The sequence below is a fragment of the Cydia strobilella genome, chromosome 1 (genome assembly GCF_947568885.1).
Source record: "Cydia strobilella chromosome 1, ilCydStro3.1, whole genome shotgun sequence".
Taxonomy (NCBI): Eukaryota; Metazoa; Arthropoda; class Insecta; order Lepidoptera; family Tortricidae; genus Cydia; species Cydia strobilella.
In genome coordinates this window covers 30,284,003-30,309,086 of record NC_086041.1, presented here as the reverse complement: position 1 = coordinate 30,309,086, position 25,084 = coordinate 30,284,003, and the positions used below count along the sequence as shown (strand labels likewise).

The 25,084-nt window shown below is 39.8% G+C and overlaps 1 protein-coding gene across 2 annotated transcripts in view; it reads right to left on the bottom strand.

Moving 5' to 3' along the window:
* Positions 1 to 2,118: 2,118 nt before the first annotated feature.
* The window catches only part of LOC134743508 (uncharacterized), a 140,610-nt gene continuing 117,644 nt past the window's right edge, over positions 2,119 to 25,084 (bottom strand). Inside the window, exons 6-12 of one of the 2 annotated variants that reach the window (XM_063676979.1) lie at positions 10,312 to 10,478; positions 9,565 to 9,697; positions 9,026 to 9,156; positions 7,988 to 8,266; positions 7,222 to 7,521; positions 5,921 to 6,147; positions 2,119 to 4,487 (exon numbers count right to left, since the gene is read on the bottom strand). In XM_063676979.1, the coding sequence (XP_063533049.1) occupies positions 4,256 to 4,487; positions 5,921 to 6,147; positions 7,222 to 7,521; positions 7,988 to 8,266; positions 9,026 to 9,156; positions 9,565 to 9,697; positions 10,312 to 10,478 (1,469 nt within the window). In that variant the 3' untranslated portion in view covers positions 2,119 to 4,255. Of the gene's footprint in view, positions 4,488 to 5,920; positions 6,148 to 7,221; positions 7,522 to 7,987; positions 8,267 to 9,025; positions 9,157 to 9,564; positions 9,698 to 10,311; positions 10,481 to 25,084 lie in introns of both variants that reach the window. The other variant, XM_063676989.1, reaches the window with a different exon arrangement.

The following is a 25,084-nucleotide window of genomic DNA, read 5'->3' as shown; positions in this document are numbered from 1 at the left end:
AAATGCACGATAAAGGTAGACGTCCACAGGGCCGCATCGCACGCATCGGACGCATCGGACGCATCGCACGCAACGGATTTTAGTATTCTTTATATACGCACGCACTTGTGTGACTTTCTCTACAAAGAATACGAGTAGATACTATACTCTGATTTGTAATTAGATTCCAAAAAACTAACCTCACTCAGATCCTTTTTCTTTCGTAATAATGGAAAATATGTAAAGAAGTAAACTCAAATTTCCCTTTTACATACTCTAGCATTTAAAATAAATATAGATGTATCATTTTAGCTTTGTTTAGTTTCTTAAAACATACGGAAAAGAGAAAAAGTGAGGTTAGTTTTATGGAATTTAATTACAAATCAGAGTATAAAATCCGTTGCGTGCAATGCGTCCGATGCGTGCGATGCGGCCCTGTGGACGTCTATTACCTTAACTAAATGACATCAGTTAGATGTTAGTCCGATATCAATTAGATGTCATTCTGATATCAGTGTACGTTCGAATTGGCCTGTAGTCTTTTTTTTCGACCACGCGCAAGGTTGATAAAAAGCGTTGAAAAAATATGATGTAGTATGATTAGGGATAAGGCCAATTATAATTTACCATAATTGTACACATTGATTCTGGCGAATTCTCAGCTCGTGAGGTGACGGTTTGTTAATTTAATACTAGAACTTAATTCAGCCGATTTAAATTTTGATGTCTAATCTTTTTTTTCTTGGCAGATTTCGATAAAATTTGGGAGATCTAGAGTTCTCTGTTTTTTGATTTTATTGTTATTACACTTTTATTTAGCTTCACTGCGTATATATCTTTGTATTTAATTAAGTATTGCTTGAAATCTTGTAACTAAAAGTTGAACCACTTCCCGGTATATGATTCAGTTGCAATTTGGCGTACTATCGTAATTCCGGTGACAATGCAGTAATATGATAACATGGAGGTGTTCTGATGATGCAGCCGGTAGGTAACCAAAGGAACCCCTCGATGGAAAAACACACACATCAAGTTTAGGCTCATTAGAAAGGTCTCAAAGGGTACTCGATAGACATGCAAATGAGAAGAAGTACAGTCAGCAATAAAAGTGTGTCACATTTTTTTTTCATACTTACTTGTTTTATTATGTGTCTGTCTTTCCAATCTAGGGACCATGGGGTCCCGGACCTTTGGGAGGCGTGCGTGGGGCCGAAGCCAACAGCGCAGAGACCCTTTAAGACAAATTAATCTAAAAGCAAGGGATAGGTCCACGTGGCGGATACCATCCCCGAACACACAATGTAACATAAGAAGATGGTCCCCGCCAGGTGCAAAGATTATTGCAGTAGAGCACTCTTGTGCTGTGATTGGATCTAAGGTCATAGGCTGTAGATTTGAATGTTGGATGGACTGGATAATGGCAAAGATAGATATAACTCCGTAATAGATGGATACAGTCTAAGGAAAAAACGTGCCTCGAAAATCAAGAAAATTTGATTCTCGATCAGAGGGCGCTACTAGCTTTGGCCTACTGTCGTATAGATGGCGTTGACGGTTTCGTTTGTTATTTAACAAAAAAAGAACATGGGTCAAAATCATAAAAATAATTAATGCAAATAAAAAAAATCATTTATATTTAAATACATATTATCGTATTTTTATAAATCTTCATTTTTAATTTTAAAGTGTGTCGACAGATGGCAGTGAATTTACTGTGGTTACAAAATTTACTATGACAGTACCGCTCTCTAGTATAAGTTACTCTATGATAATGGGGCTTGCGCTCCGACAACGAAGCGCTTTCTGTCTCCATCACTCTTACATATTAGAGCGATAGAGACAGATATCGTTTCGTTGTTGTAGCGCAAACGATTGACATGTTGGCTTCGCACCCAAGGTGCCTAGCCAAGATGCTAATTTTTGTTTTTAATATAATAATCAAATCATTAGGTCCTATTTCGTTGTTCTGGGGGCCTAGCTAAGATGCCAATCGCTTGCGCTCCGATAACGAAGCGCTTTCTGTCTACCACTCTTACATATTAGTGGGGTAGAGTGACAGAGATAGCGTTTACCGCAAACGATTGCCATTAAAGTACGCCCTTGTGTAAATCAATAGGTAAACGACAATAAAACCAAGCGTTATTTCGACATAGTTTATTTTATTGTTTATCATTTATTACTCTTACAATGTTTAATTTGGAATGGTATTATTAATTAGCTTAAAAATAAATAAAAATTAATATTACCTGACTTTAATGCACATGCAAAATGGACACACTAAGAAATTAAGGAACATTATATAGAGTAGGTAAACGCGACTCTTTGGTACGAATCATGTTTTCAGACCGGAGGGTATGCCAGCGTTCATGGGGCGGTCTGACTACTCTATATCAGAATCAAGTGGCTACCATGGTAAGAATAATCCCTTTAAACACCGTCCATCTCTTTCACACTACACAAGTGAAACTGAGACAGACGATGCAAGGGAACAATCTTAACATGCTAGTGTATCATACTACTGCGGTTATTATAATTCTTACAGTTCAACACAGTACTTCCTTAAATCTAAGTAAGTTAATTTCTCATTAAAATTGTTAATTGTACATAAAAATAATACAGTGCCAACAACCACGATAAACTATAATCAAGTTATAAATATAAGTAATGAATACAAAACAATACAAAATGTTACAGCGCCGACAACAGCCCGGAAGATCCCGGGATAAACATTTTTACACCTTAACATAAATAAATACAAACAATTATTGCGCCAATTTCAAGTATGAAGAATTTGAAGGAGGTAGGAGCGGTAACTACCGTTATAGGAGAAGAATTTAAGATTGAGATAGAATGGAAAAAGAAAACAAAGGTACATGTGCTTGAAATAACAAATAAGAAGAGAGAAGACGACAATTTAAACAATACAAGGTATAAGTACTATTATTAGAGTTATATTTTGAACTCTACGGCAATATTCCAATTGTGATCAAGGTGCAAGACACTTTATAAATCGACGCAATTCACAGGTACAAAACACTCCTCCAAAGCCCAATCAAATGTTTTACTTTTAAGACCAGAATTTGAAAGCAGTTAGACACGTATTAATGTAATTACTATGCCCGGCGCATAACCAGGCTCTCTAAAATAATCGGTACTATCGATTACAATAAATATGTTATATTTCCAAACAATCATCTAACTACCAGATATCTTATGTTATAAAGTAGGTACTATAAAGACATACCGGTCGGGTCCCACATTTTCGTTATAAAACTATGACTCCTCGAACGATACCGGCAAGAATATAACAAGTCCAATGCCAGCGTCATTCCTTTACAAGTACACTTATGTTGACGATGGCGCACTTAATATTTGCTCCGTACATGAGATTTTAGTCCGTGCAATACTGTATTTGAAGCATGTGACAGCGATGCGTCTGTATCACTTCTTCTTCCGCTATCATTAAAGCTCCGTTTCGGGTATATCTGAACTTGTCAGCGACACAAACTGACGGTTGCCGTACTCGAGTCACCCACAATATTTACTGTAACACAACATCGCTCTGACAGTGCTTTTTTTCAGTTCATATGTATACAAAATACTTTAAAAAACTTCTCGAGACGGCACGCACATTGCGACTGTGATTTTATAGTATTTATCTGAAATGCTCGCTGTTCATACATATGTTGATGTTGAAGCTGATCATAAACAGTGTATGTACTTGTACGTACATTAATTACTATATCACATTAACTGCTGACAGGTGCGGTATACTCCTGAGCTGTCAATGTTGGGACTGTCAACTTGTTGTACAAAACTTCAAGAGCGCTTCTTACGTCTTTGTGAATAGCTTCCGATCTGACTAAGAGCAATACATTAGATCAATTTGCGTATATACTGTTTTTACTAGGTCATCATGCGTATATAGGTATGTAAGCATCTGTCCATTACACTTTAAAAGCTGGAACGTATCATCGTGTAAACGATTTTACGGATTTCTTATTGCGTTTAGTACCGGCCTTGCATTAGTACAAAAACTTCACAAGCGCCCGGCAATAGTCGACTCTACTTAGGCCTATAGTTGCAGTATATCACATCGGCTCGCGCTCTCAATATAATCACGGAGATGACCCGCCGCGGATTCTTTTTATCGGCAGCTGCGAGTCCACGTCTCCGGATTGAAACACCTTCAAGAGCCAGCCAGGAAAGCATCTGTATAGCGTATCGTACGCTCAGTGCTGATATTGCAATAAATATTGACAAAAGCACTGTTAGCTCAATACTGGCGGTCGTCGTAGATGTAGATGGCCTCGCCGGCGGACTCCTTGAGCGGCGGCGGCGGCGGCGGGAAGTCGAGGTCGCCGGGGCGGAACAGCTTGGAGGCGTTGGGCGCGGGCGAGGCGGGCGGCGCGGGCGACCCGCCCGGCGACCCGCCGCCGCGACGCTTCACGCCCGACGACAGCGGCGAGCCCGACGTGCACGTGCGGAACGACGAGCGGCGCGCCAATCTGGACAATACAATATTAATGTCTAATTGTGTTGTTTTAAAAGTAATGGCGGTAATAGGCTAGATGACAAATTTTCATTAATAAGACTAATCGATCAGGTGTGTTTTTAGGATCAAATGTCTATATCGGACCCATTGTATTAAAGCAATACAAAAGTCAGAAATGATAGTCAAAGTCCGACATTCGTACCTCACTCGCGAAACGCTTTTAACAAAACCAAAGATCAGACTCCGTAATAGATGGATACAGTCTATGGAAAAAACGTGCCTCGAAAATCACGAAAATTTGATTCTCGATAAGATGGCGCCACTAGTTTTGGCCTACTCTCGTATAGAGGGCGTTGACGGTTTCGTTTGTTATTTATAATTTTAACGCATATCAGTTAAAGAACATGGGTCAAAATCATATAAAAATAATTAATGCAAATAAAAAAATCATTTATCCATATTTAAATACATTTTAACGTATTTTTATAAATCTTCATTTTTAGTTTTAAAGTATGTCGATAGATGGCAGTGAATTTACAGTGGTTACAAAATTTACTATGACAATACCGCTCTATCTTATTATATCCTCTTTGACAAAACGATAAGTGAACGTGACGTCAAGGTCATCTTGAAGTATGGTCAAAACAAGAAAATTGCGTTTTTGTCGGTGAAATATTGCGCTTATGTATATAGTTATGTACAATATTTTTTTCGATAAAATGTAAAGGAATCGATTGGTACCCTTACTTTTTATCTTTTTAGAAGTTTAAAAAAACTGAAATTTTGAAACTTACAGGTCCTGTATTTTCGTATTATTTCCATATATTATTTTAATATCCACATTATTGTAATAAATTGCACATTTGCTATCGATTTTACTCGATTTTGTTATAAAATTCAACACGTGTATCATCCCTATTTAATAAATCTAACACGATACTAACTAACGACGACTACTTAAGTAACGGTGGCCAATTACTAAGCGGACGGACTAAGTAATAATGAGCACGTAACACATTTAAATGGAGATTGAAGCTTTATGGAAGAACATCATCATCTGAGGCACTACAGCCGCGGGTGGGCCTCAGCCTGGTCAAGCAAATCTCTCCAGTCCGATCTGTTTGTGGCTTTCCTTCTCCAACTTTTCACTCCTATGGTCCTGATGTCCTGGTATACGCCGTCCAACCATCTGCTTTCCTTTCCCTCTGCGGCCCTCCGGTCGGCCTTCTAAAAGGCGTTTGGGTACTCTGGCCTCGTCCATTCGTAATATGTGCCATGCCCATCGCAGGCGTCCGATCTTTATGGTCTTAATGACGTTAGGCTCCTTATATATTTGGTGTAGCTCGTGGTTATAACGCGTTCGCCATCTCTCATCCTCCATCACAGCTCCGAAAATGCGTCTTAGTATTTTACGTACGTTATGGAAGAACAACAATGTCTAATTACCTCGAAGCGACTTCCTCGGGCGTCTCCTCGATCTCCAGCACCCAACTGACGGAGTCTTGTTTCTCGACAACGCCCTTGACGGCGGGCAGCGCCGGCGCAGGCGCGTCGGGCGCGGGCGACGCGGGCGACGGCGGCGACTCGGGCGACGCCGAGCGCAGCGACGAACCCGACGACGTGCGCGCGCGCACGCGCTCCATGTAGCCGCCGCCGGCTAGCAGGGATACCACCTGAAAGGAGATGTTTAAACCGTGGTGACAAATCACGTAATACTAGAGCGATCGCTTAATAGTCGGTAACAACCAGCGATAAGTTATAAACAGGTTTTCGATTCTAACCAAGGTCTAGGAAGACTAAACGATCGAAGATTTTTATCAATCCACCTAGTAGAACTAGCTTTGCCCATGGCTTTGCCTTTTTCCTTGGCCCATTTCTGTACAACAAGATCTCGAAAAATGTTAACTTAACTCAACTAACAGTGAATCGTTGTAAAGCGGCCGTTACATCTTTTTTGAAACTATACGACTACGATGACACTGAAAAACTCCTAAAAATCACTGTCTAAACTAAACTAAATACAATTAATACAAAAAGGTTACCTAACTTACTAAAACCTGGACTTTTAAAGAATTACCCTCCACTTAAAATGAACACGCAATGCTTGATAATCTTGATATCTATTTTTTTTTTTTTCTATATACGTTGTGCTTCCCTCACATATTACATATCCATATATGCTTCCATACATGCTATGCTTCTCATGATCTTTAGAATCTCACTAGTGATGACAACTACACACACAAACACACACATACAACACACACACACACACACACATACACACACACACATACACTCACACGCGCGCACATACACAAACACTTATTTCCAATGCTATTTGCTTTGTTTTTTTTTTCTTGTTGCAACCTGTTTTATTTTTTCATTTTCTTGTCATCTTTATACAATATTACATATATATATGTATATATATCTAGTACTGCGCAAATACATGTATACCTACTGCTAGATAAGATTAAATGTGATCCGGGAGAGGTGGTGCTTCCTGCCGTCATACAGTTTTTACTAGTACGGAGGAATCGTTTCCTGCTCTTATGAACAACATGATGTAAATTAAAATTGTACTTAAAGGAAATAAATAAATTGAATTGAATTGAATTGAAGATGTCGTGTTTGAGACCGTCAAAACGCTAAGTTAATCGTCGAAATTTCCTTTCTCCGGATCGCAACGCGAGACTAGTAATGAATAACATAATACTAAAGACATAATCAATACAAAATCTCACCTGCGACTTCTGCCTGAGTTTGTACCGGAGCTCCTCATTCAGCGCCGCGATCCTCGAGGCCTGGTCCCTGTCCCTGGCCGCGGCATCCCGCAGCCTCCGGTTGTCGTCGCGGAGGCGGTCGGCGTCGCGCTGGCGGGCGGCCGCGCGCTCGCGCAGCTCCTCGGCGGCGTGCCGCGCGGCGCGCGCCTCGCGCTCGGCGTGCGCGCGCCGCTCGCGCTCGGCGCCGAGCTCGGTGCGCGCCGAGCGGAGGGACGCCATCTCGGCTTGCTTCAGTTCGATTACGGCGCGAAGGGAGCGAACCTGAAAGTGGATGAGATCGTTTATTATTTCAATTAAAATTACCACGCCGCCTGAAATACGTTTAATGTTTGGCCTTTGCAAAACAGATTTTTAATAATATCGATTTTTTGATTAAGGGAGGCACATCATATTAATATGGATGCAGCAGGAAAAAAACCAAGAAAAGAAACTCACTCAGAATAAAATTAAGACTAAAGTAGAATAATCTAAATTTTTATCAAAATTTGATTTAAAAAATCAACAGATAAATCTTTAATCCAGATTTAACCCTTAAATGCATGATTTTTTTATTTTTGTTTGGAAAAAATGTTTATATTTAGTTATTTGGATGTAGGATCTAGGAATCTGTGAGTTGTCCAATGCTTTGTATACATTTGGCAACAATATGCATTTAAGGGTTAAGACCAATTTTCCAATACTTCAACTAAAACTTTACTAAACTCAATTCGTAAAAAAAAACACTTACCTCGGCCGCCAACTCGTTTGCGTCAGTGCTCAACTCCTCATTGGCGCTCAACCTGAGCTCGCACTCCTCCACCTCGCAGCAGACGGGGTCGCAGGCGGCGTCCGTGAGGTTGCACACGGTGTTGCAGGCTGTGTTGCAGACGGCGCGCAGCGTGTCGGCGCGCTCGATCTCCGCCCGCGCCGCCGCCAGCTGCGCGCGCAGGGTGCGCTCGATCTCGCTGTGCGCGTGGAGCCGCGCCCTGCTCTCGGCGACTTCACGCTTTAGGGAATCAATTGTGTCCTGCAAGCAACAACATAAAATTATTAGCACCTGCCTATATATGAAACATTATTTTTACGCATAAATGACACAAATGCGTCATTAATGGATTAAGAAGTCACAACAAGCACAATGGTCTAAGAGAATCTTGTCGAGGAACCCCATTTCATTTTTTTTTACTATCCTAATTTAGTGTACCACTGCTGGGCAAAGGCCTCCCCTCGTTTCTTCCACTCGACCCTGTCGTTTGTAGTGTCCCGCCAATCCGAATAAAATGCGTCTTAGTCGTCCCGCCATCTCCTTTTCGGCCTGCCTGCACCCCGGCCAGCACCATCTATGGTGTTCCGTGGACCCCATTTCATACATCGCTTAAAAACCTTCGTGTATTGGATCTACCACTACCTATAGCTATAGGTATATATATATGTATAAAAAAGTTTGATTATGAATAGATTTTTTTTAATGTTTTGCTAATAAATATGCAACAGATAGGTAATCTAATTATCCGGTCATAATGTAACTCACGAGAACAATCTTACCGGAACGGTTAAGGAAGTTTTCAAGGACTTTCAGGGCACTTTGAACTAAGAGGCGAGACTAGCATCAACATGAAAATTACCGGCTGTCCTAGGGCCCCTGGAGCGCGTCAGTCCCCACTGCCACACCGATATCTTGCCCAGCCATTCAGCGACTAAACGTAGGGTCCCTGGAGCGCGTCAGTTCCCACTGCCACGTCGCAGTCTCTTACAGACTACTGCCGTGAGGCAGTCCATGCCTTACCTTCAGGCCTTTGATGTCGTTGGCGAGCGAGGCGACCTGGTCGACGTGCGCGGCCTGCAGGCGAGCGTTCGCCTCCTCCTTCGACGACACCTCGATTTCTAGCTCCGATATCTTGCCCAGGCATTCAGCGACTGCAAATTAAAATTTTCAGTCATATTTTAATTCATCCACGTGTAACAAAGATTTGCTAGCAGTACTTTGTAATGCAATGAGCTAAATTTGCTAAAGCTTATAAAGTTTGTAGCTTCCATACTCAATAGAATCTTCTTAATGCGGAAAATTACCATCGTTTACAATATATCTAAAGCTAAAAAGCTGCGAACACATCAAAGCTATACTACCTTTAGATGCAGGTTACAACCTGGGGTTGACCCAGCATTAAGTGCAACTTAACTTAAATAGGTGGCCACTAAATAAAAGTGTAATGTGATGGCCACAAGAAAAACGCACCGACCAAATACACATGACGCTGCAAGCGTCAGCGTCGAGCGAACTCTCTCGGAGCCTTTTCATCTTAGCGGTCCATACACACTACGTACTTGTGTCGAGGTCCTTCTGCGCCCGCTGCTGGCGGTCGTGGTCGGCCCGCTCGGCGCTCGTGCGCTCCGCTGCCGCCACGCCCCGCCACCGCTCGGCCTCGAGTCGCCACGAGCCGCCATTTAGTGTGTCCAACTGGAAATGTTAAGTTATACTAGTTTCATTTCTAAGGTTTTCACAGATCGTACATACTGTTTATGCAAGTAGACGCTCAATCAATCAATCTTTAATGTCAAAAACTCAATACAAATAAAATTTAAAAAAAACACAACTTACCCTAACCGCTATATCTTTTTATGAACTACAACGCTATTTAAGCAGAGTTGTGGTGTGACTACGGCGGACTCAGAACTAAATTGTTATAAGTTAAGTTTTGTTGAAACTTTAGGTCTTAATTTTTGGTTAAATAATTCGTATTGTCCCCAGTCTTGTGAAAAGCGGCTTTTTTCCAGCAATTTGCCATAAATGGTAGGCTCGTGTTAATGATGAATTCGTAATAAGGTAATAACTATACTAAATTTAAATGCTGGCTCGTGGTATTGACAATGCGAGGCACAATTGTAACCAAGATTAGCGATCATATTTATGAGAATAGTACCTGTGTACATGGTGTAGTTCATGATAGATACATTCAGGCCTAAAGCTCTTACATAGTAAGCAGAAAGCTGCGAACAGCAGCGTCGCGTTCTTCAAACATTTTGCTGTTCTCCCATAAAATGTGACAAAGGACACAACAATACCGAACTTACCCGAAACACTAAATACTGGACCAGCACACCGAGCGCCTCGACGCCCTTAGCGGCGTGAGCGAGCGCTGCGGCCTGAGTCTCGCGCGGCGCGAGCGCGGGCGTGGCGCGCGCCGGCGTCGGCGCCCGCTTACTGCGGGGCCCCACCGCCGCTGTCACGCGGGGCGGTTCTGTAGACAAATTTTTTTTTTTTTTTTTATAAACGGTCAATTAAGAATTAGAAATCGATTAACCAAAATACTCAATAACCTGTCATTTGTTTGTTGTGTTGAAAATCAGGTTTTCGAAATAAGTTATAATATTGACATGTCAAATCGCAACATTATTGACTTGTGACTGACTAGACGGGCTATAACAATAACACTGTCCATACCTAGGTAGGTACATAGGCATGATTGATGTTAAAAAAAACATCAGCTGTCAAGACAATGTCAAAAGAAACACTAACGACAGGAAACGATAACGAAACAAAATATTAACACTACAATCTAAACAGATTAGACGACATAATACGTTTTTTCCCATTCAGCTGTATTATTAGCGTGGGAACCGTTGTGCAATTTTCTAACACAAAGGAAACTAGCTTCCATGTATCTATTAACAGAAAGTAGAAAACACTAGGTTTCTTTCAAACGCCTAAGTTCCGCCTCTTTTATTTATTCCAGGACTTCTACTCTGAGCTACCAATCAACGACAACAATATCCATTCAACTTTTTTTTTTTCAAATTACCCTTTCATAATTATGTAGGTGTGGTGGTCAAAAATTATGGGTTAAAAACCTCGGTTGTGCTGTATAGAGCAGGAACAATCGTTCTAAAAAATGCAGATCCACGATCGATTCGCGCACTCGGTAATAATTTTATAATTCCCCGTTTGTGCAACATTCATTACGAGTCTAACTTTCTTTTCGTACGAGTATTTCTGTTATCGCCCGCATGTTCGTATTAAAGACTAGTTGATAATGAAGACTGTCAACCTATTGTATATACAATTATCCTAATTCGTGTTCCTTGTCATTATTGTAGATACTGATACTGCAACCTTGTTTCTATTGGTTCTCAGACCGATTTATTTGTACATATATCGTTTTGAGATCCTTTTAACACTGTAAGGTACCAGTGGCGGCGCGTCAAAAATATTCGTTGAGATGCCAGAATTATGTAACGATGTTTTCCTGCTTCGATAGGCTTAGTTAAAAAACTCAACTGGTTGAAAATCCAATGGGAAGCAAGTTCAATGAACGCTCCGCCACTGTAAAAATAAAAAAAAGGAAAAGAAAAATTATAGTTAGAATTATGATTAAGTACCGCTAAAAGAATCTCGCAAAACGGACCTATGGAACTGATACGTACTGTTAACGTGCAGATTCTTTTTGAAACAATTATGAAGAACGCAACTTTATATGAACATTAACAGTTTGGATAATTAACTTGTCTTTGTTTGTATGGTTAAATTATCTCATGTTACGCTCTGGTGAGCTGTAGATTTCCCCTTTTAAGAATGTCTTGGTAAACGTATGGTTTAAAATTAGTTGTTATAACAAATTGGCCCGTTTGTACATAAAACTTCGGTCTAGCCAGCAAGGTTAAGTTAACATTATGGTTTGTTACAAATTATGTTAATCTTAATTCTAATGTACCTCATTTCAATCGGTGTGAGGACGCCGTATGAGTTAATTTCTCTACGTTACTAAAAGTAAAAAAAGAAACTAGGTTCCAGGGTCACTGGATTTTTTACAAAACGGAAAATACAGACATATATTATGGTTCCTTAGCCTTACTCACATAACTCACATTAGCTCGAAAGACATACTTGGGTCATACACATTTTATAGTATGGTACCACGAAGTTTTCCAATAGTTTCAATAATCTAAGAACAAATTAAATTATTTTCTATTTCAGTTTATAGTTTCAATATTTAGCATATAAAAACACATGCTTAGTGACTAATTTAAATTTAATCACTAGTGATCGATAACGTTTTAATTTCATGGCAGTTGTTGAGTTAAAGGGATCTGTAAAGTAAAATTCAGCTGAAATTATTAATTAAGGGTAATAACCTTTGTATGAACCTTAATTGACCGCCTGCTTCAAAATTGTTACTTTCCTTTAACTCGACCACGCTGCCATGAAATTAAAATGTTGTTACTGATCACTATTAATCACCTATAGGGTAACTATATAGCAATCTCAGTAATAGGGGGACAATTAATCTGTCAACTCATTTTACATGGTTTTAATGAGGATAATGGATTATACCAGCGGTTCTCAAACTTTTTTGTGACGGAACCCTTCTGGAAACCGAAATATTTGACGGAGCCCCAAAATAAAATAAAATCGGTCGTCGCCATTAAACTGTGGACCAGACATAAAGATGCTGGTTTGAAATTTTTTCGCGGAGCCCCTAGAGGCCTAGGACTCCGCGGAGCACACTTTGAGAATGGCCGGATTATACAATGTTTTGTTTAAGTCTTATCTTTTTTTATGATATAGGAGGTAAACGAGCAGACGAATCGCCTGATGGTAAGCTAATACCTTCGTCCATGGACACCTGCAACACCAGAGGGGTTGCAATTGCGTTGCCGGCCTTTAAGATGGGAGTATGCTCTGGTTCGGTTCGGTTGTCGGTCCGGAAATACCGTAACAGTTCATTCTACAGTTTAGCTGCGCGAGGCAGGAAGTTTCTGGAGAAAGGCACAGTTCATGACTGCCAACCATCTAAGTGGTGAAGATGGAAATGTGGTCGCGTAAGTCGCGTAACTTCCACTTGGAATTAAATTATAAAATGTGGACTTTAAAAAACATCATTCTTAGGCTCTCATCAGCCATAGGTATCAGTGGCAGCAGGTTTTATCAAATTAGACAAGCCCGTGTGAATCCAGTTTTATGGACCTAAAGCAGTGACTTTAGGTACACCTAGTGGGGTGCGCAGCGTAAGAAACGCAGCTGTCACTGTCGCACTAATACAAAAGAGTGATAGAGAGAGACTACCGTATCGTTCGCCGTATTGGCATCTTGTCTAAGCACCCTGATCGGTAAATTCTGAATGTTCCTAAGTAGTTACTTAACGCCACTTGCACCATCCCACTAACCCGCGGTTAACCGGTTAAACCGTTAACCCAGTATCAAATTGTACTGGTAACCGTGGTAACTCCAGGTTTATTGGTTAACCCCGGGTTAGTGAATGGTGCAAGGGTCCTTGAAGAATAAGGTTACCGACAGTTTCGTACTTTTAGTCAAAAACATCATAAAATGTTTTTCCGCAATTTTGGGGTATGGCTATAGGTAACCCCTCGGAAAGGGTTCAAAAACACCGTGTATGTAAAGGTGATTCAAGTCAGATTTAAGGTTACGTTCGGATGTCAACTGCAGCAGCATTACTGTCGCGGCGTCGTTGTTACCGGCGCTGTATGTAATTGACACATACCACACATCCATTCCGTCACTCATTTTGTCAAGGAAATTGACAAATAGGTAGATGCAACGATGCCGCATCAATAGTGCCGTTGACATCCGAACGTCACCGTCAGAATCGATTTCCTAACCACAGAGGGACATAATTGAACAACGGAAACCACTCAGAATGTCAGGCCCTTCTGCGTAACACCATACGCCCACAGAACTCTGTCGAAAGCAGCTATTAACCAAACATTCGCCTGTCAACACTGCGAATACAGATCCTAAAATTGGTATCATCTATACGCATTCCTAGGTCAAGAGATACTGGTCTCATCAACAGTGCTAGTGAATAGCCGAAGTAGTGAAATCGATGACAACATTACCACGCAGACCACGTAATAGGCACACACACCTGTTAACGTGCGAAGAAATGTAACACGTACAACTTGAACAATTATCGGACTGCTAAGGTCTATCTTGGGCGAACGTGCATGGGGCGAAACAATGAAGTGAATATTATGATATAAGGTGCATGGAGATAACTTCTGAAGCGGGGTGATTTTGAAATTCGCTAATATCAAAACCAGAAACACTTCATACTTTGGCAACGCTTACACTACTGCTCGAAAATAGTCGGCCAATGGTCATACACAATGTATGGACTGACGTTTATCTGACATGGCTATTTTGACGTTACGTATACATTTGACGTTCCCCTCCCCCGCAAAAATTGGCAGACTTTTTTTGTACAGCAAATTACAGACAAGGCGTCTCCGTTGGTTATATACTCCAAGTTACCAAGGCATCTTGCGTAGTGTTGCTAGAGTAGACGGTGCGCATAATTTAGTAGATATCTTCATATTCGCAATTTTCACAATTACCCCGCTTTCGAAATTATTCCAGTGCACTAGATTATACTCGAAGTGAACCATAAAAAACTGAAACCGATGCTAGAAAGAATATAAAACGAAGAATTCAGATGATTACATTTGTGTTTAATTTTATTTCAACGCCGACCACACATTAGTGAAAATAATTGTGGACATTGTGGTTGTGCGTCTATTAGGTACTTACATTTTTTATTTCCTTTTTACTAAAGAAAATAAGGCAAATTTTACCAGATTCTGCATTAGATCAAATAATTAATTATAACATTTTCTATTGTTTAGTGTATTTTGTATTTTCTAGCACCTTTTCCTTTTAGTAATTTACTATTATTTAGTGTTTTATTTAACTAGGTACCTAATCTAATCTATTTAGACATAATATCAAACGAAACCTAACCCGATTAAATGAAAGCAGAAACTCTATTTAAACTCTATTGACAGAGTTAATTAATTCAATACAACGTCTGCATTCATCCCATTGAAGTAACCGAACACCGTCGTATAACCTAACCAGCTTATAGATGCTCTTCTGTCTGTGGCGTTTACGACTTTTTCAAAATGGAAGAAATCGAAACCCATTCACCCTGGAGCCTTATTCTTGCGTTTTACATAGGTTTTAAGTATTGAAAATATATTGGTTGCGTTCACTTCGTGCGGTATCGTGAGGAAACCGGACTAATCCCAATAAGGCCTAGTTTACCTTCTGGGTTGGAACGTTTGACAACATTAAAAAATGGACGAACGTGGATAACGCAGCCATACTGGCAAGAATGGCTAAGAGCAGGAGAGAGATGGAAAAGGTGGTCGCCGACGTCCGTTAGGGCATGGCAAATGAAGAGTTACCATGGTTAGCAGTACAATTTGACACTAGGTTAACGGTTAACGGTTTAACCGCTTAACCTCGGGTTAGTGGAATGGTGCAAGTGGCCCTTATTGAGTTTCGGTTTCTGAATACAGCCGTATGTCGCTCCACGGTCCATCGAACGGTAGCCGCCCATTTCCGCGCCACCCTAAATGCACCATACAGAGCAAATATACCGTAAACAATTTAATATCAACCACTAAACGGATTTTATACTTTGTGTAATGGTGCGAGCCGTCACGGTGGATTTTTATGGTTTCGGGACGACTGTGAGTCGCGGGTGTTCCCAGTTGGTTTTGTTTTATTAGTTGCGCCGTCTTTATTTATGGGAAAGTGTGAGGTTTTCGCAATAGGCAGAATTCGTTCTTTTTGTACGAGATAGAATTTAACGGCTTGAAAGTTTTTTTTAAAACAAATCTATAAATTAATTAAAAAAGTATCCAAGTAATATAATATTTTAAGTGTGAAATTAATTCAATTGACTAGGTACAAAATAAATAATTTTACGACTGAAGAGTATCAATACATATTAAGATTTAAATGATTAAAGGCATCAAATGGAGGTCGTAATTTGTATTTATTACATTTTAATGAGATTCTCAGAGGTTTCTATTTTAATTATCTCAAATAATCATTAAAATAATTATGCTAGACTTATATTGACCGGGATATAGACCGTGATTACCTTTCGTATTATTTGACCCCGTGTCACCCGTGAACATGATGCATGTACCTAACTGCGTCGAAATATCGGGAACTCATAAATAATACAAAAGGTAATCACGGTCTATATCCCGGTCAATATAAGTCTAGTGAAACTAACCGTGAATCATTCATAACTCTAAAAATAATTATGATTTAGAAGGTAGGTTTTAGGGATTTTTATTGTTTAGTTAGGTTTTTAGTTGTATTTTTTATAAGTATCCAATAATTTCTCCTATTATATTTTTTTTTAATAATTATACTCTGCTGAAATAAAGTTATATGTGGCATCATCCTCATTTGCAATAAAACCTTTTTTATAAAATTTCTATAGGAATTTCAGATGGAAACGTCCTTATTGCACTTGAAGCGTAAGGACCCTTCTCTAATGGAAAGCCACAAATTAATTTATTATGATTAAGATATCCTACGATTAATAAAGTAGACTCTGACCACAGTATTTTAAAGACATGACAAAATAATTGATTTCAGTAGCAAATTTTATCATTCTTTAATATTCATGAAAATATGTAACAGCATAAATAACCAATAGTAACACACAAGAATTAGAAAACAATCACATGTCAACTCATTTGTTGATAAACAGAAGTTTACATTTCAATATGATTAAGATAGACTCATGCGTGCGGGAATGTAGTATTGTAATATCACGATGTTGTCAGTTCTAAGTCACTTTTATTTTTGGAATAGCGACCTATAAGGTAGACATTTCCACAGAATAAAACGAGCTTTATTGCTGGTACCTAATTATGAGTGTTTAGTAACGCGGTAAGCCATAACTAAAGATGTTTGAAATGAAATGAAATGAAATGAAATGAAAAATGCTTTATTGCCACAAAAAAGTAGGTACAGGATATAAACTAACCTAATTTAAATAAACTATTCTAATAATATTAAATATACCTTATAAATCTTTAATATATGTATTTTTCTAAATAATGTGGCAAACGGTTTTGGCGTCAGCATGATGCTGAAAATGCCCGCCCATATGGGTGACACTTCAGCGCTGTTTTTCAGCCAGAACCAGATTCCCTACGTACCTCCATAATTAATTAAATATGTACACCGCGTTTCACCATTAACCATTAAGCTGTTTGCATGTTCTTTGATTTAAGATGTGTTTAATTGATACTGTGCTGGGCTTTTTACGACTTTCCTTAATTAAGTAGTAGGTATATGTTGTAAGAGTAGCCTAACGTATACGACAAAGACAATAATAATCTACAGATCTCAAAGAAACATCAATTCAAATTTGCCCCGGCTTGCATTGAGAAAATTAATTTGTATCGGTAGCATTATACTATACTGAACATATACTACAAGTAAGTCATTCAGGTTTTTGAAATTAGACCAAAATTACAACCATCTGCAGTAATGTTTTGCACAAAAAACGCGCTAACGTTATAACTACGCACACACACGACACACAATTAAGGCTTTCCAAATAGGTACTTGTAATATTGAGTGAAATATTATTGTGTACTTATTATTATTGCAAATGTACATATGTACCCGCACACAAAGAACATTCTAGAGTTCATCTGAAGTTTATTATGTTGACGCTTACGCACTGTCTCCTAATATCAAATCGGTGCATAGTAAACTTGGTCTAACTCTAACATCTCACACACATCTTTATGTGGAGATCCATGCCTAAATGGCTAATGGAAAGCCACAAATTGTTATGTGGAGTGAAGAAGGAAATAATCGCGGATGATGTCTCAATAGTAATTTCGTGAATGGGCGGTCAGAGGGTCAGCGCGCGCGCGGGCGGCGCGTGGGCACCAATTGGTGCCGTTTGAGCGTTGAAGAGACGAATTAACACATCGCAGGGCTGCTAGCGTAAGATGATGCAGTCATTGGGTCGGCTAACCACTGATTAATATAACAATTATATCTTTAGGTTGCTCATTAAGTGTAGGGCGCTACATTTTTGCAAATAGTTTCTTTTTTAGAAGTCTTATGACTTATCTGAGTCCCCAGCTACTACTTCGGAGTTTAGGGGGCGCTTTTCCGATTTTGTCTCCACTTCTCACCATTTTCGGCGCTCTTTTACAAGACAATCGGTGCGAACGTCGTCCTTCGCAACGGCAAGCCAGCAAGTACGTTATACTAAGGTATTTAATATAATTTCCTGGAGTAGTTTACGATTAAATATGTCGTGACGCGCAGCCGCAGTTGCAAAGTATTGCTGGTAGGTACAGCTTAAAAAAACAAGTACTCTTCTTCTATTTACGTGGGTATCAAAGCGTGTCTCCTTTGGTCATATTAATTTAACAGGTGTGACGGGAAACCTAGTTTCCTACAAGCATATTGAGTAAATGTTGAAACATTATTGTTATTCGTGAAATATCCTGCCAGCCCTACGCGACGTTGCGCTTGCAGACTATTCAGGCTATTGTTAGCCCTTATTTCGAATTAGGAAATGCATCATTTGCTGACACAAATTGAGTGTACAATGTGTAAACGAACTCACACATCCTAACTGAATAAATGTTATTTGTATAGCCATCAGTAGCGGGAAGTTTATAGAACTCTATTCCTATTAATTTACTAATTTTCAGACAGTTGAGCACTTTTCCTGCAGCTCATAAAGAAAAATGAAAGTTAAATTAATTAGCTCCAGCTCAGGCTATACGCATGTTTTCACTGTTAGCCGTCAAGTGGAGGGATGGTCCTTTAGAACTATTCGTAGCTATTCTAAGGTTTCTATGCTAGGTATTATAGGTTAATCAATTAGGTACAATATAATTTGTGTGATTATTGGAATATTTTTTAGATTTTCTGCAGTAAATGCAGGGAATATGAATCGACTAACCAAACAGGCACTTAAGGCATATTTTGTATATTATATACTTATATTTTATCCTTATAAAATCTAAATTAATGTTGCTTCTCGACTTGCATTACTCTGACGACTGCAGGTCGTTATCATTAACTGCTTCACAGAACTAAAAAGTCGTATGTGTATTAATGTTTTTAAGCGTATGGAGAGATGACATGATGATACAGAAAAATCCTTTTAATGAGCTCAAATCGCTTATTTAAAATGTCCGTGTTTTCTGTACGTTCTATCTCCTACACGAGGGCGTTTATTTTAATTAATCGCGTTTTATCGCGTACCTGGGCGTTTTCTAAAACAAATATTGAAGACCTGATTCTTTGAAATCTGGACATTCTTGGGCTCATTCTACTCAAAATCGACAGCATTCTCCATCCTGCCATTAATAAAAGATGTACCAAAATGTCAATTCCATTACGTCACGTTTTAGTGTTTTTTTTCTTCATTTGTATGTGCGTGACGTAGTGGAATGTACAACTTTCATACAAATTTTTGGGACATTTTTTTTATCATCAGGATTGAATATACTAGTGATTCTGAGTTGAAAGAACCCAAAAACACCAGGATCTGAATCAGGTTTTCAATATTTATTTTAGAAAACGCCCACCTCTGTTTTTGTTTGTCTATGGCGTCATAACCATAAGTGTAATGACTCCCAAACGGATGAACCGATTTTTGAACGTAAGGTAATAATTGCGAAAAAGTGCGATGTGCGCGGGCGACACATTCGAACGTAGGTACCGTATTCGGAAAATTATGTATTACGAATTTGCACCGTGTTCCATTGTAATAGGGTTAAAAATACAAACATCTTTGTCGCTATAATTATACTCGATGTCATTGAAGATGCGCGTCTTGGCGCATACGATCTTCAACGGTGAAGCCTATTCAACTGTTGAGTAGGGTAACGGGCATCAAGCGTGCAGCGAATAGCCGCTGCTGGAATAAGTTATTAAGTTAACCATGCATGGATACCGTTGGCTTTGTTGGCCTTGTCCACTGAGGCTCGAAAGTCGCTGGATATACTTAGTAAGTATTTTGTTACTTTGTGGGACGCCACGTGCGTCAACACTTTTGCTGCTTCGCATATTAGCTGCACCGTGCGTTCGGCGGGGGCAGCGGCTGAGCTAGCGGCGGCTCGGAAGCGGGAAAAGTATGCGGTGTTGACGCACTACCTATTTGTCCCTCTTGCCGTGGAAACCACTGGCTGTTGGTGTGCTGAGGCCAAGACTTTTATTGGGGAAGTGGGCGGACGGTTGCGGGAGAGTGGTCATGACCCTCGCTCCGGGTCGTTCCTTTTGCAAAGGTTGTCCATCGCTGTTCAACGTGGCAACGCGGCGAGCGTGTTGGGCTCCTTTGCATCTGGAGGGGCGCGGGGCGCATTTTGTGAATAGTTTTTGTGTTTGTTAGGTTTTAGTTTAGGTTAAGATTTTTGTAATGTTTTAATTAAAATAATAATACTTACCTACAACGGTTTTGTATATATGTATATAATAACTAAATAAATAATTAATGTTGAAATAAAACTATGAAAACGGATTATATCGCGTATATTGAATTTATAATACATCCCGACGTTTGATGAGATCATGGTCAGTTTTGACGTCCAGTCGCTATTTACAAGCCTACCGGTACAAGATTGCATTGAAATTGTCAAGAAGAGGTTATGTGAGCAGAACATGTCAGAGGAATATGCTAAGCTGTTGGAACATTGCCTTACATCTGGCTACTTGCTATGGAATGGTGAATTCTATCTTCAAGTCGACGGCGTGGCCATGGGGTCTCCGGTGTCTCCAGTAGTCGCTGACATCTTTATGGAGGACTTCGAGGAGAGGGCACTCTCATTGGCTCCTGTGCGACCGAAGATATTTAAAAGATACGTAGATGACACTTTTACTATACTTCCAAAAAGTAGTGTTTCAACTTTCTTGGATCACCTAAATTCCATCCATAGCAAAATAAAATTTACTATGGAGTTGGAAAAAGACTGCTCTCTCCCCTTCTTGGATGTATTGGTAAAAAGAAATCCTGATAACACCCTAGGTCGCACTGTGTATAGGAAACCTACTCATACTGATAGGTACTTAAATGGCAAATCGCATCACCATCCCAGTCAACTTGTTACAGTAGGCAAATCTTTGTTTCAGAGAGCCCAGAGGATATGTGATGACCAGCATCTGGCCGCGGAGCTCCAGCATGCCAGGCGCGCGCTCCAGGCAAACGAGCTCAGGATACCGCGGGTCAACCAGAGGTCCCACATTAAGATCCCCACAGTCGAGCGCAGGCCTGCCATTCTGCCTTTTGTCAGGGGGGTCACGGACAGGATCAGCCACATCTTGAAGCGTGCTTCTATAAAAACATATTTCAAGCCAATGAAGAAGATGTCACAATTCCTGAGGCCTGTAAAATGCAATACCCCTCTACAGACTGCAGGAGTGTACAGGCTGGACTGTGAGTGTGGCCTATCATATGTCGGGCAGACGAAACGGAGCATTTCCACTCGGGTGAAGGAACACATAGCTGATGTCAAGCACCGTCGACCTAGGTCTGCTGTCTGTGAGCATGTCATGGATAAAGCCAATCACTCAATCAAGTTTGATAAGCCTCTGGTTCTTGCCAAGGAGAAGCGTTACATACCCAGAATGCTGCGCGAGGCCATTGAGATTAAGAAATATCCAAACTTTAATAGGGAAGATGGCTTTTCTCTACCACCAGCTTGGGATCCTGTAGTCCACCTGATAAAGGAGCAAGCGAGACATAGACTGTGAGACCGTAGTGTTGGATGATGCTGGACATTCTGATGTTTTGAAAAGATGTGTCCCGCCGAGTTTGTTGCCGGTCCCATATTGGGATACCCTCCTACAATTTAGGAGGGAATTAAATCTTCTCGGGTCCGTGGTGTAGGGTTGGAGCCGGCATAGTTTATTTTTATCGCGTATATATATATATATCTTTACTTGAAAAATAATTATAGTGTATAACTAGCCTTATGAACCGATTTTGCATGTACAACCAGCCTTAAAGTTTGTAGTCTATGATTGTTCATTATTTTAGTATGTGGGTATTTTTGCATTTTGTAATTTTTCCTCAGTCACCCGTTGACCACGAACGCTGTAAAGAGTTCGAAACGTCGGGATGTATTATAAATTCAATATACGCGATATAATCCGTTTTCATAGTTTTATTTCATGAGTAACTATCGCGGTAACCGAAGACAATATAATTAATGTTGCTTTATCGCAATATGCCAATCATGTTTGTCGCAGGCCAGCTGACTACGTGGGAAACATATGCCTTAACCTAGCCCTTGACGGCCCCCGACCCCAGGCCAGACCAAAAAAGCGATGGCTCGATGTCGTAAAAGTGGATATGAGCGTAAACGGGCTTACGCGAGAGAACGCCCAGGATCGAGCAAAGTGGACAAAGGCAAGTAGGAAAGCGGACCCTGGCAAAGGCCGGGATAACGCTAGGAAGAAGATCGCAATATGCCAATAAAAAAAAGACGTTATTGTCAACCTTGCCACTTAGTCACGCGGACAGATAATTTTGGTTATTTTATTATGAAAGGCATTTGAAGATAAGTATGAGGGATGGTTTCATAAATGAGATTCATACTCCTGTAGTTAGAAGGGGAAGATTCCTATTTTAAGAGAAATGATGAAAGTAAATAAAATCTACGTGCCATCACCCATTTCTTAACTACTAAATTCAGTGTAAAGGTGGATATAAAAGCCAATTATCACAAAAAGTGTAGCAGCTAGTCCTAAAGCGCCATTTTTTACTTTTTAAATGATAATTAAAGCACACATCCAGTCACATTTGCTAACGATAAAGAGCCATCAACGACTAATCCTTTTATCTCAGATCGGCCATAATTCAAGCCGAAACTGGGTTAACCGACGCGATATTGATGTGTGGCCCTTCGCATTTTTTAGTCTATTAATTCTGTTGGCATGCAACTCGTTCGTATTAGAAATAGGTACAGAATACTAGAACTCTTTGACGCTTTCGATCAGACAACAGAAAGACACACGCTCTATTAAGGTTAACTATTAAGGTAAGTTGTAACTGCTTTTAAAACTTAAAACCTTAGCAATTTTTCATGATAATTATTAAGGGCAGTAACCACATCAATAAAGTGCATTGGGGTTAACTTAGAAAGCAGGGTAATTTTGATAATTGATAATATATATTAAAGCAAGATACCATAATAAGCTTACAGTAGCATAAGTGTTGCTAAAGTATGAAGTACTTCTTGAAGTTACCCCAATGCACCTTAAATACCGGGTGTGTCCTGAATCCTGATACACGAGCAAAAAATTAAACTGTAGGCTGTACTGGTCAAACTACGAGTAATCCATCAATTTGTTCAGCGACTTTTAAAAATTATGTAGACCTAAAGTCTAAAACTTCCTATTTTTTCATAGAAATTAAATTATTGTCTTCAATGTACGCTGTTATCAGTGTTGTGCGTTGCGTGAACAAAATTTGCAATACAATTGCGTCTTAAAATAAACTAAAAATCAAAATTCAATTTATTTTTAAAAGTAGCTGAACAAATGTTGGTCAGTTTGAGGAGTACCTACAGCCTACAGTTTAATTATTTGCTCGTGTTACGGGCCACACCCGGTATACGTCATAACTTTAACTATACAATACAACGCTATTACACTCATACCCAACTAATATAAGATTAAGTACGTAATCGTTTTCAATGCTCGTTAAAATAGTTATCTAACATAAATAAAATCAACCGCAATAACTCTTGTTTAACTTTTGCACATTTCATGAAATAGTCAACATTCACACCACCAATATAGTTATTTAATGGTTATTTAGCTCACATATTGATTGACACACAGAACAAACAGTGCTTCCTATTCCGAGAAAATGACGAAACCACATGTCGGCAATATCGACTTCAACCTGCCAATTTTGTTCGGCGTGTTAGAAAGTCAACTGTAATTCAAGCACCAAAAGGTTTTGTTTCAATAACGTAGGAGTAATTTACGATGTTTGGAAAGTAAAGCAAAATTCAATGCAACTAACTAGTTGATGTTGCTTTACACGATGGGCCATCATACTGGCCAACTAAGATGGGCCAGCGTGTAGAGAGGGTAGTGGTGTTGGATGGCTTATGGAATAGAATAGAATAGAATACTTTTTATTCGTAAACACACAGACAATAGACATACATTAAAAGAACATGGCGCGGCGGGTTGGCGATGGGATGGCCACAGTGTAGGTTTTACGTCCGCACATCAGAGGTAGTGGGCCAGCGATGGTGCGTACGCATCTACACGTGGCCCGTGGCCCATTCCATAGTGCGTGCTCTCAACCATCGCATGGCCATCTCGCTGGTCTAGCGCTGGGCCATTGTGTAGAGGAGCCATGAAGATTCTAACAGCAACGTGGCCAATGTGCGCTTATGAATGTAACCGATCGAGAGATTGGTTAAATATTTAGATATCTAAACAATTCAATAAGTAAATATTCAATTCGCAGTGGAACGATAGTCAGCTGCAGAGATGCTTGACCAGAGGGTCAGAGAGCTGTATAGAAGTTTATATCCAGTTCAGGGGGGTCAGATATCTTTATCTTTATCTGCTGCTGCTTAGGTAGGTATATGCGTACAAAATATCAACACGCACAGATAAGCGTTTGACGCTAATTTTATTATTTTCAGGGCTCCAAATCCCACAAACGCAGTATTAAATGACATTGAATGAGTAGTTTTAAAATAATCTGTAGGTACCTACTCTTCCCGTACGGAAATAGACTAAAAACACTCGCTATGTGTCACTGTAGTGTATCTAATTTTACTTTTGCGTGAACCTGATAACAATGCGAATGTAAACTCTGGTCTATTCTTGTTAACAATACGTCAATTCTTAGGATTCCTTGTCAAACGGACCCCAGGCTCCCATGAGCCGTGGCAAAATGCCCGGATAACGCGAGGAAGATGATGATGAATAAATAATATCTTAGAACATGTTTGTGCCTTTGGTAACGAGTAGATCATTGTTCTGCAGAAGAAACAAGCACAAATTCACATTTCTCCT